This window comes from Dama dama, chromosome 1 (assembly GCF_033118175.1).
Source record: "Dama dama isolate Ldn47 chromosome 1, ASM3311817v1, whole genome shotgun sequence".
Taxonomy (NCBI): Eukaryota; Metazoa; Chordata; class Mammalia; order Artiodactyla; family Cervidae; genus Dama; species Dama dama.
The window spans coordinates 62,425,711-62,438,356 of record NC_083681.1 but is presented as its reverse complement, the minus strand read 5'-3'; the positions used below and the strand labels follow the sequence as shown (position 1 = coordinate 62,438,356).

Here is a 12,646-nt window from a genome sequence, read left to right as displayed (position 1 = left end):
GCATCCAGGTCACAAACATGTGAAAGCCACTGTCCTAGAGCCTTGCTCAGCAACCCTAGAGTTGACTCTAACCTTGACCGTGTGACCCTGAATAAAGTCTGCAGGGCACTGGAAAGCCAGGTTTCCTCGGTCCCTGGTGAATGGCCCTGATTCTGTCTCACGCCGCAGAACCCCCACCCAAGCCTGCTCCCGGCCACCCTCTGCCTGGCACCATCCATTGAAGGCTCTCCCCCACAGCTCTTGGCCACTTACGGCAGATGCATGTCTGTGAGCAGAATCTTCACAATCATCTTGAGTTTCTCGGCAAAGTCAGCCCGGCTGGCGATCCCTGGGGCTGCCATGCTGAACGTGACTAGCAACACGGCCCCCAGGACGGTCAGCTGCTCCAGCTGGAGCTGGAACTCTTGGAAGCGAGAATGGTCCATCAAAACTGTCTGCAATGAATACAACAGAAATCATTCTGAGCTGCAGGTTTGGGCTGTGACCAGCAGAGGGCGGTGTGGCCATAGCCCCCGCACCTACGGAAAACGGGGATTCCATGGGGCTGTTTTAAAGATGAAAAAAGGGGAGAGGGACAAGTTGGGAGATTGGAATTGACATGTACGCACTAGTATATATAAAATATATATAACTAATAAGGACCTACTGTATAGCACAGGGATCATTCAATACTCTGTAATGACCTATATGGGAAAAGAACGTAAAAAAAAGAGTGGATATATGTGTATGAATAACTGATTCACTTTGCCTAAAACTAATACAACACTGTAAATCAACTATACTCCAATAAAATAAATAAATAAAGATGAAAAAAAGACCATGTATATAAAGCAGCTGGCAGAGCCAGCACTCAATAAATCCACTCTATCCAGGGCACCGGAGGGAAGGAGGGGAGAAATATATTTCTTCACCTCTGTAACCCCCCCTCAGCATCCAGCACAAAGGAGGCTCTCAAGAACTGGGAAGTGAATAAAGAGAGAGAAAAACTGTCAGTAGGAAAAGCAGGAATGACAGGTAACCCAAAGCCACATGGAAAGCAGTCAGTGAGTGAACTTCCCTGACGGTGTCCCTGTGTTACAGACAGGCCTGGGTCCAGCCGGGCCCAAGTCCCTGTGTGGGGGGAGGGAAAGGGCAGTGGAGAGGCTGGGGGACACGACGTCCGATCTGAGTTTTTACAGATTAACCAAGTAAAGTTTAAGGACTGGTCTTGCTATTAGAAACTAATGCACCAAATCAGGATGTTAACAATGTGAAGTCTGACTCCGGAATTCTCTCTGCAAAGTAAAAACCATCTCTGAAGGCTGACATTCCTCTCCTGTCAAACAGAGAGGCTTTACCAGTCCCTGTTTTGACTTCACTTTGTTACATGGCATCTGCCTCCTTGCTTTGAAGCCTCCTAGCAGTATGTAGTACTTGGGTTTAGGATGCAAATCCTCCCATTCATTAGCCGATGTGATTACCCAGCCCATAAAAACTATCACACCATAATTCTGGGCTGCTCTGGCCTTCCGAGATGGCCCATACTCTGTCTGGGGAGTGTGTTTCTCTCTAAATAAATCTACTTCCTACCTACGGGAAAAAAAAATTCCCAAGAATCAATTCTGAGAGTGGATACCTATCCCCATTGAAAACACCATTTTCCCCACAGCAATTTTTCAAGTAAAACAGCTACAGGAGAGACGAGAGAGTCTGTGACTCTTCAGGAAGGAGCCTCCCTCACCCCCAGTTCAACACCCTCTTTAGAGTTTGGTCTGGCATGAAAAAGGGAACTCAGAGGCAAGAGGTGAAAACTCAGGCTCACAACATCTTAAAAGGAAAAATAAGGAACCGAGAAAGAAAATTAGAGAAGTAGCAGGATTGAAGGCAAGAGATAAGCAGCCTGAGTGCCCTCGAAAAAGAAGGGGAGTCTAGACACCAAACCACCTATTTGCTGGGGAATCCCTTGTTAGTCATCTCCTTAAGGGATTCTGGCAGTTAGAAGCACTTATTGTAAAAAAAAACATACAAAGAAGGAAAAAAAACCAGGCTCTGCATGGAAGGAGAAGCAGTTTCTTTAGATAAAACTGAAAAGCAACATCACTGAGTTAGGGCTTTCATCAGGATGAGTAAAAACAGGACAGACGCTCGGCAGCACAAGTGAGCAGCCGCACACACTCCTGCTGGGATTACAAAACGAGGCAGATCCTCTGGAAAACGTTCTGGCAGCGCCTAAGAGCCACCACGTGACCCAGCAGTTCTAATCCTAGGCACATACCTAAGGGAAGTGGGGATACATGTCTACACAAAACTTGTCCACAAATACTCAGAGCAGCACAGTTCACAATAGCCTAAAAGTGGAAACAACTTAAGTGTCCATCAATCGATGAACGAATAAAGCAAAATGGGGTAGAGCCATACAATGGAATATGATTCAGACTCAGAAAGAAATGTGGACACAAACAACATCGTGGATGAACCTTGAAGATATTATACTAAGTGAAACAAGCAAGACACAAGAGGACAAATCACTGTGTGATCTCACTCATCTGAGGTACCTACAGCAGTCAGATTCAGAAACACAGAGGAGACGGGAGGAGACAGGAATGAGGAGTTAGTGTTTGAAGAGTACAGAGTTTCAACGTGTTCTGTAAATGGGTGGCGGCGATGGCTCCACAGTCATGTGAACGTACTTAATGCCCAGAACCGTACACTTAAAGATGGTAGGGACTTTCCCAGTAGTTTAAGACTCCGTCTTCCAAGGCAGCGGGTAGGGGTTCCATCTCTGGTTCAGGGAACTAAGATCCCACAGGCCAAAGGGTTGAGTCAAAAAAAAAGAGGAGGGGGTAAACTTTACATATATTTTACCACAATTTAAAAAAAATGACTACAAAAAAAAAAAAAAGGAATGAAGTAATGATACATGCTACAACATGGATGAACTTTATGCTAAGAAGCTAGACATGAACGGCCAATATTGTATGATTCCGTTTAAACAAAAAGTCCAGAATAGGCCAAATCCATGGAGACGGAGAGGAGGTGGCCAAGGGGTGAGGGGAGAAAGGAGGAAGAATAGTGACAGCCAGTGGGTCTAGGGTCTCCTTTCGGGTGATGACAACGTCCCGAAATGAAACAGTGGTAATGGAAGCACAACTCTGTGAATGTACTAAAAACCCAGGAATTATACAGCTTACAAAGGAACAATTTTCTGCTATGTGAGTTGTAACTATTACTCTTCAGAAGTTCAGCAGTACAAGAAAGAAACAAGCAGTCAGCTTGCCTGGAGCACCTACTTCAGGGAAAGGTCGGTGGAGGTGGTCCCACTTCAGAAGCTTCAGGTATGCGTAATTCTGGACAGCCACGGGATCTAGCCGGGGACCGTCCCCAGAGCCAGCGGCCCCTCCCGCAGCCGGCAGGGCATTTTTATACTTCTGATTCATAAGGTCATCTGTGGCTTCTTGCAGCCACTGGGTGACAAAGTCCAGGGAATCTGTGAAAAAGCAAGACCTGGAACATTACTGAACGCTCTGAGACACTTCCCAGAATTACTTTAGGGAAGATCATCCTGGAAGTGTGGTCAAGTACAGAGCATGGACTTTGGCATCAAACAGACCTCGGTTTACATCACAGAACAGGCGATTACCAGTTGAGTGACCTTAGGTTCGTCATAATCTGTCTGACCATCAAGGTTCTTAAGATAATGAAAGGTCCAGCACTGGTGGCGTTAGTGGTAAAGAACCTGCCTGCCAATGCATAAGAGACACGGGTTCAATCCCTGGGTCAGGAAGGCCATGGCATCCCTGGAGGGGGGCGTGGCAACCCACTCTAGCATTCTTACCTGGAAAATACAGTCCACAGGGTCACACAGAGTCAGACACGACAAGCAACTTAGTATGCACACACCAGGCCCACCTCAGAGGCAGCTGGGAGGGCTAACCATGACGGTGGACACAACGCGTGTACCCTGGTCTTGCCACCTCAGATGTTCAACAGACTTTTGCTCTTTTCTCTCCCATCCCGGCCACTCACGCATGACACGTGGCTGGAAGCTCTGAGAAGTCCAGCTCAGTGAGAGGCAAAAATTCCTGCCCAGGGACAGATGGGGGAGATGCTGGCTAGAGTTTTCCAATATGAGGTAGCCCCTGCACAGTGAAAACGAGGCTGTCCTTGTCTAGATCTCAGCCTCCTATCAACCTGGTTCACTGTCACCTTGCGGGGGTAAGTCCCGTCACCTGTTTGGCATGTAGTGCATGGCATTTGGGCGGGAGGGGGGGGGGACTCCCCCACCCTGGTGAGGGGACCTTGGTTGTCTTACATCTGCTGGCATGCTTTCCTACTCTGAGTAATGTACCAGGGATTCGGAGGACACGAGAGCAAGAATATGAGGCTTTTGTCCACGTTGCCTAAGCAAAAAAAAAAAAACCCCTCTGATAGGACACGAACAGACGGCAGCCCCATCAGTGGGGTTACCACCAAGCGGGCAGTCGAGGGCACAGCTGGAGTCCACCCTTCATGGCTGCAGCCGGACACACCTCTGGTCCTGCCCACACGCTGATCACGCTGAGCTCTCGGTTCTCCCTTCAGCCTCTGGAGGCAGCATTCTGTAGGCCACCAGCTCTGGGAAACCTCGGCTTTCATGCTGTGAGTGACTCTGACTGGCTCAGGGCCTGGGCCCTGGCTGCCGGCACCTGACCCTTACGCTAAGGCTCTTCAGCCTGTAAACTGTAACCCTGATGCCTCCTGAGGGGCAGTACAATACTGGTTGAGAAAAAGAGCTGAGTGGGTCAATTTTTCCCCCCCAATTTATTTATTTTTTGCTGCGCTGGGTCTTTGTTGTACTCGCAGGCTTTCTCTAGTTGCAACATGAGGGCTACTCACTGAAGTGGCTTCTCTTGTTGTGGAGCACAGACCTCAAAAGTTGTGGTGAGTGGGCTTCCTTGCCCCATGATATGTGGAATCTTCCCCGACCGGGAACTGAACCTGTGTCCCCTGTATTAGCAGGCAGATTCTTACCCACTGGGCCACCAGGGAAGTCCCTATGGTCATCAGTTCTGATAAAAAAATCCCTCAAAGCCTATTTCCACATCCGTAAAATTGGTTTAAAAAATAGTGTCTACCTCCTAGGCTTACTGTGAGGTCATCTATGGCAACGTTGGTACATAGTAAATTCAAGCAGGGGCACTGAATTAACGACTTTGATCAGACTACACAATCTATCTAGAGACTGCCACTTTCATCTGTGACCAGCAAATTTACAGGCTAAAAGGAATGCGTAATAAATTGGAACTGAAGACCGCAATTCACTGAGACCATCTGTTGCCAAGGCAGAGACCAAAGAAAGGACCCTAGAAATGCAACAGAGTTTGGATCCTAAGTTATCCGTTCCCAGCAATCATCTGAGACATTCATAAAAATGAAACTTTTTCTGATTATGAAACCAGAAGATTTTGCACACAGTAAAGAAAAATTTCTTGATGAACCTCATAGAGCTAAACAGTCCTAAGAAGTTTGCCACGTTTTTAAAATCAAGTAAACAATTTACCTCAAGCTGGTGTTTTCATTAAAAACTCATTTAATTTAGGACTTCATTGCTCTTTTAAATTTCTATTCTCCTCTTCTACTTATAGTTCTCTTGCTTGTCAACTAAGTTATCAAGGCTTAACGTCTTGTGCTTTTCTGTCTTGAAATGAGACTACTGTATTTCCACACTGGGCTTCCCAGGTGGCTCAGTGGTAAAAAACTCACTTGCCAATGAAGGAGACATAAGAGATGCTGGTTTGATCCATGGGTCTGGAAGACCCCTTGGAGGAGGGCACGACAACCCACTCCAATATTCTTGCCTGAAGAATCCTATGGACAGAGAAGCCTGGCGGGTTACAGTCCATAGGGTCGCAGACAGTGGGATAAGACTGAAGTGACTTAGCATGCACTTACGTATTCCCATATTAAATTTTCATTTTGTTTAGAAAATATCATTTTGCAACAACCTAGAGTGATATCATTTTGCAACAACCTACAGTGACTAAAATGAAAAAACGCAGACAACAAATGAGCACCACAGAACATTAAACATACTTGGCTGCTTCTCCAGGAACTCCTGAAACTGCTTCCTTTCATATTCAACTGATTGCTGCATGAGATGTGGCCTAATGCTACTGACAGCAAAGTTCGCCATGTCCACTTTCATTAGGTCCAACACTGAAAAAATTGCCCTGGAAGAGACAAGAGGATTTAGCACTAGGCACCTGCAAAGTAAACACTGCTGTAAAAAAAAGAAAAAAAAAAAAAAAATGAAGTGAGCTGATCTGAGGTGGTTTTTTCATCCTGGAAAGGGTGGCAAGAAAAGTTAGAGAAGCCGTGAGAAAGCAGATTAAGAAAAACAAATTTAGAAGAAAGGACTGCACATTTTTAAGCTGCTCTCTGATCCCACCCACGCCCCTAGGCAAACATCACTTTCCCCACTGCCTGTCTGGCCCAGAGCTCACTCCTTGGCTCGGGGTCAGCCCTCACGGCAGGAGAGGAAGAACAGCCCAGACCCAAGGTTAAGAGAACAGAGCTCACCACAGGGTCTCCATGCCTACAGGGTCATTTCCTTTCCTAGGAGAGAAAGAAAGGTAACTCTCCCCTTTCTCTCCCCTTGCCCTAGTCTCTGAGTTCCAGGGCAGGTTTTATGCTCTGGCTTTGGCGGCGTAATTGTGAGTTTGTGCTCTGAAAGCACCCGATGGGCAAATCTGACAAGATACCAAGGATGCCTTCCACAGCATGCCTGTCCCATACCTGCAGCTCTGCTCTACGTGACCCACGTGCAGAAGGTGGACAGGAACCCCAGGTGTGGGCTTAGGTGTGGCCCCACGCAGAGCTAAGAGTCCAGTCAAACACCCTCGGGGTCTCCTGATGCCGTCTGGGGCTGACGGGACATCGTATGACAGAATAAACTCACCCACACAAGGTGATCATGTATGGGAAAGGACACACGGCCTGAGCAACAATTCGGGGCCCCTCCCCGCCACCACTCTGGCCCACTCCCAAGTACACGGGGCAGCCCACTTTCTGGAGGGTCTTGTGCCTCTTCCTTGGGCATTCCCAACAGGCCCCTCAATTCACCGACAGGAAACCAAGGACGACTGGAAAGTGACAACTGGCAGACCACTGCCTGGAAGTGGCCCACAAACATGTTTTGTGCTCACAGTGCTTTTAAAGGCTGGGATTTCTAGTTTCTCTTGAAAAATCAAAAGATCTGGCAACCCAGGCCCACATTCCATCACGGCTACAACCGGTTGGCGCTAAGCGGCCACTGCGGCCTCCTTCAGGTAGGGTGTGTACGCCCAGTTTCCCCAGTTCCCTTCTCCTTCCAGCAGGAATCTGAGTTTGGATGGGTTTGCTACAAGCTACTTCCCGGGAGGACTCTCTTCCAAGGAATTCCTCATTTAATTTGACTAGATTATGGCTCTTAAAAGTGAAAGTTTAGTTGCTCAGTCATGTCCGACTCTTTTTGACCCCATGTACTGTAGCCCGCCAGGCTCCTCTGTCCATGGAATTCTCCAGGCAAGAATACTGGAGTGGGTTGCCGTTCTCTTCTCCAGGGGATCTTCCTGACCCAGGGATTGAACCTGGGTCTCCTGCATTTCAGGTAGATTCTTTACCATCTGAGTCACCAGGGAAGCCTAGATTATGGGCTCCTACTGACTATCTTATTTCTACTGTCTCACACCATGCCTGGGACATAAGAGGCACTCAGTAAGAGTTGTTGAATGAATGAACAAATCAATAACTATCTTAAGGCAGTCTTTTAAACATGTTCTCTCTAAACCTTGAGGTAACCTTACAACGCTGGGCATTTTTCTAGGTAATGAATATTGATAGCATGATGATGTCAAGAAAGATAGAAATGAAAAAAAAAAAAAAGAAAGCTAGAAATGAAACTTTTTTTGCTTATAAAACTTTTGAAAAGGAACCTGCTAACATGGAATGAGTCTTAAAACTGTTCACATCCTCTGACACAGTAATGTCATTTTAAGAAGCTATCTTTACGAAATAACTTAAAATACAGAAAAACGTTTTGTGCAGAGATGTTTTCACTACAGGGTTAAGTACTAAATAACTATACATGATCTGATTGTATATCTTAACAGAGAAACAGTTAATCATATCTATGAAAAAGGATGTTTTGCAGCCACTGAAAATACTTATGAGGAGTTTAAACAAGTGATATAAGTTCGTTATAAAAGGGCAATGAAAGAGATCCTTGGAGTATCAGAACTATTTAGTATCTTGAGTGTGGTGGTGGATATGCAAACTCAGGTGATAAAATTGTATAAAAATTACTATACATAAACACATACATGTGTACACAGGAAATCTCAATAAGATCAGTGGACTGTATCAGGATCAACACACTGAGGATGATAGTTTTGTGAAATGTCACCCTTGGGAGAGGTAGGGTAGAGCGCACTGTATTATTTCTTACAACTCCATGTGAATATACAATTATCTCAATGACACTTTCAATGAAAAAACGAAATAATTAGGGTGTAATACTAATGAAGAAAAGTCAGGCTTGCAGTGCCCACTGGAAGGTCTTCTTTGGCTCAGTTGAGCAGACCCACAAGACAAGCGTAAACCACAGGTCTGACACCACCTGTTCACGCAGCTTGCCAACAGGGTGTCACCAAGCTCTCCTTTGCAAGCACAGTTACACCAGCGAGAAGCAGACGGCTCAGAAGTGTGGGGGCCCCCAGCTCAAAAGCTCACAACAGCGCCAAGGTACGCCTTCTAGGGTGTCTCTGGGGGGCATGTCCAGCTACAAGCTCCCCCCCACAAAAAAAAGAAGTTTCCCCACTTGAGGAAATACCAAGTATGGTGTCCTATCCAGTATTTATAGTCCATTATCATTCCTTTCTGTCCAGAGGCAATTTACCAGTCAGAGGTCATTTTCACCATAAGCAATGTTGCCTAGTAGCATTTTGATATCTGTTTACAGAAAAGAGTTAAGAATTTAACCAAAAGTCAAATTCTCAGGCAGCATCATGTCAATCCTCTGCCCATATAGCATAAAAATTATATAAATTTGATCCTAATTATATACATTTAGAAATATACAGTCAAAAGACTAAAGGAAACGAATATGGACTAAAAGTTAATAGGATTATTTTAATGTTAAATTTCTTAAATATCCTGGTTGTATTTTGATCATGTGAGAGAATATCCACAATCTTAGGAAGTACTTGCGGAAATAGTTAAGGGTGAAATATAACATCTGATATTAACCATCAGTAGGTTCATGGAAAAATACATACATACATGCATATATCCTCAAAGTATGATAAAGCAAATTGACTAAATGTTAAAAACTGGTGGATCTACGTAAGTGTTATACGAGTGTTGATTATATTGTTTTTGCAATTTTTCTGTAGATTTGTAATTTTTCAAAACAAAATGCTGAGGCAAAGAAACTAAAAAAATTTCTATATCAATATGACAATAGTGATTGTGCCTTTGTGTGATAAAACCATAGGTGAATTTTTTTCCTTTCTACTTTTCTGTAGTTTACAAAATGTTTGCTCTTAAAAAAAATATTTCATGTCTTTTTGTTCTATTCGATTTATATTGATTTTAGTAAAAAAAAAAGATTTAAAATTTTAACTTTTTAAAAATATATGCTAATGATCAGTCTTTGCCTTGATTTGCCTTCGGTCATTTAAAGAGTATACACACTATAACCTTACCCAGAGTCTCAAGTTCACTGTCTTTTCTCTTTTCTTCAAGCCTTCCCCTTCTCTTCACTTCCTTTGTCCCCTCCCTCCTTTCTTCTTTAATTATAACCATTATTTTTAAAAAATATGGAATGCTTCACAGATTTGCAAGTCATCCTTGCCAAGGGGCCACGCAAATGTCTGTACTGTCCCACTTTTAGGATATGCGCTGCTGACGTAAGCACAACAAAACGTCTGCTTTTTAATCTTTTTTTTTTTAAGGCATGAATACTTACACTTGAGGGAGTCTAACTCTGAAAACAGGCTATGTATTTTAGGTGCCCTGAGGTGATTCACACAATACCCATACCTGAAAAGGGGCACTATTTCCTTAACGTCCTTCAGTCTCTTCACCTCCTCATCGCGCACAGGTGCACACAGCGTCCCCATCATGCCAATAATGAATTCCGCCAGCTTAGAAATGTCCAGGGCCCCATTCTCTGCCTCCTGCTTTATCAGATCCAGATCCAAGACTTCTGTTATCTGGTTTCTCAGTCTAGTGTGACCAGGCAGCAAGAAAGACAGGAGGGTCTACAAGAGAGCACAGCCAAGCTAATCAAACCTTCCTAGTCAGATGCCGTTTTTTATTATATGTAAAGGAATTGACAATTATCCAAAAAAGGGCTTACCAATTGTTACTGTAATGGTGCACATATATGAACCTCTTATTCAACAAATCTATAGGAAAACATGTGTACAAATCATTTAGACTAGCTACCTAAGCTTCCACTTAAGCTCTAGGTAGCAAGCAACTGGACATAGGAAGAAAAAACTGTTAAAAGTGGAAAAAAAAAAAAAAACCACATTAATTAATGTGAGCCTGTGAGCCAATGACAAATGGTAATTTCCACAGACATATTACTTCTTTGAGAAACTGTTGCTGAAGATATTGCAAAAACAGTCCTACCCTCCACTTAATGCCTTCTTTATCCCAAAGTCTGAGTCACTTTTTTGGTCATTATATATTGAAGGTGCTCATATCTGTTAAGATTTTTATAAATCATCATATTTTATAAAATAACTTCTTTAAGTAATTCTGTTTTGTAAAATCTGACCTTTTTTCATTTATAATAGTAATGTCCTTAGGTTATCATGGTCTGTTTGAAAGTTTTTAAAGGGCAGTAAGCCACAAATACACTAAATCCACATTTCAGCAAGCAATTTAAAATTTTCATACTTCAATTTCTTTAAAGCCTTCTAGTACACTAACACAGGGAGGTGGGATTAAAAACTCCTAACACACCAGGAAAGCATCACGACTTACTCTTCACCTCACCTCTTTGATCTCACCAACAAGCTTGATGGCCCGGTCATACGTCGGGGGGACTTCACTTAGCTGGACACTCAAGCAATCCCAAAAAGCTTTATGGACAATATCCTTTACTCTCTTCTCCAAGCTGGAGGCAAATGAAAAAAAAGCAAATACCATTGTCTCAAATCACTCTCAAAAGCACAAATTCTATAGGTTTAGAGAGAGAAATTTTTTAAATTACTTGGATGAAGGAGATTTTCCAGACATACTTAAACCAATCACACAGCTTATTTTTAGTTAGTGATTTATTTCAATAAGTACCTTTCTTAATAAGTATTCTTTCAATGGAAAGAATAACTTTCATCTAGTTTGACAGGAGATATTAGTCCAATTAACAGCCTGAACCAGTGCCATATGATAAAAATAGTACTGGAAAGCTCAGATATGATCATTTAAGTTTCCTGATATCAGAAAATTTTTTAGATGTTTATGATTAAGTAGTTTAAGACTTTAAATTCGAAGTTTTTTTGCTAAAATTATCCTATTCTCATGTGACGTATGGAACAACTGTTAAATTAGGTACCAGATTATAACAATTTATATATAACATTTCAGGAAAACCAGTCTTTATGTCATGAGAGCAAAACAAGTAATTCTTCACTAGGAACATGAAAAAGTGCTATCCTTGCAGAACATACAAGAAACATTTGTAAAGTCCTATTTAGAAACCTCACGTGGGAGACACTGTAGCTTGCTGACTCAGCAGCCACTGCTCTGTCAACAGAAACCCAAGTCTTTCATGGTACTTTCACAATTATAATGGGAAATGCTTTTTTTCCTTCTTGTGACAATCCATCTTTTAACAGTGTATCTTACAATTAATAGAATTTCAGATTCAATATAATATGGGCCAGGTGCTAGGTAGGGATAGGGAATAAAGCATAGTCCTTATCTCTGAGGAGTTTAAAATCTGGTAACGAAAGACAGTAAACCAACAACTACAGTACAATGTGACAGTTAACAAAGAAGAAATGAAGGAAACAGTACTATGAACACACAAAAGGAGGCAGCTAAATTCTATGGACTGGGGAGACACTAACATGGAAGACTTCCAGACCTTTCATTTACATCGTCAAGGATCAGTGGTCCTGACATACACTTTCAAACTCTGGTAATTCCAAGGATAAGGAATATTTTTTAGCAACATACAAAAGGAAAAATATTTTAGAATATATACATCGAATGAAGAAAATATTTCCAGAACTGGAAAATGGCAGTGTTCTACTAAACAAGATAACTCAGTAATCACCTTACCTGTCTTCTGGTAATTCAACTGGTTTAATCTGAAAGTCTCCATTTATAACAATCTCATGGGCTAGGGCCATGTTAGTGACTCCTTTCGCTGTTTCTAGAAGTTCTTCTACTGTCACGAATCGTGGAGGACTAGCTGTAACAAAAGTCTGGTGTCAGAGGTTTGCTCCTCTAGATTAGGATTTTCTCCTAAATTTTTTATTAATTTTAGAAGGCAGTGGTTCTCCTACCAGCTAACAGCTAATAATTTCAGGTATGCCTCTACTGATGAAAATATTCTGGCAATTTCAAACAAGAGAATTGTACCTATTTCATATTCACTTTTTTCTTTTAACCTAGAATCCTAAAAGCAGAG

General features: G+C 42.8%; 1 protein-coding gene and 1 non-coding gene across 10 annotated transcripts in view; both read right to left on the bottom strand.

Moving 5' to 3' along the window:
• TCP11L1 (t-complex 11 like 1) overlaps window positions 1-12,646 on the bottom strand; it is a 35,061-nt gene that overhangs the window by 8,840 nt on the left and 13,575 nt on the right. For 8 of the 9 annotated variants that reach the window (XM_061151549.1, XM_061151538.1, XM_061151510.1 and 5 more), the window contains 6 exons: window positions 12,295-12,427; window positions 11,005-11,125; window positions 10,039-10,259; window positions 6,052-6,188; window positions 3,270-3,466; window positions 253-434 (listed from right to left, as the gene is read on the bottom strand). In XM_061151549.1, the coding sequence (XP_061007532.1) occupies window positions 253-434; window positions 3,270-3,466; window positions 6,052-6,188; window positions 10,039-10,259; window positions 11,005-11,125; window positions 12,295-12,427 (991 nt within the window). The remainder of the gene's footprint in view (window positions 1-252; window positions 435-3,269; window positions 3,467-6,051; window positions 6,189-10,038; window positions 10,260-11,004; window positions 11,126-12,294; window positions 12,428-12,646) is intronic. The other variant, XM_061151577.1, reaches the window with a different exon arrangement.
• On the bottom strand, window positions 9,810-9,913 carry LOC133064817 (U6 spliceosomal RNA). Its single transcript, XR_009694728.1, has one exon. It is a non-coding gene; the product is annotated as a U6 spliceosomal RNA (small nuclear RNA).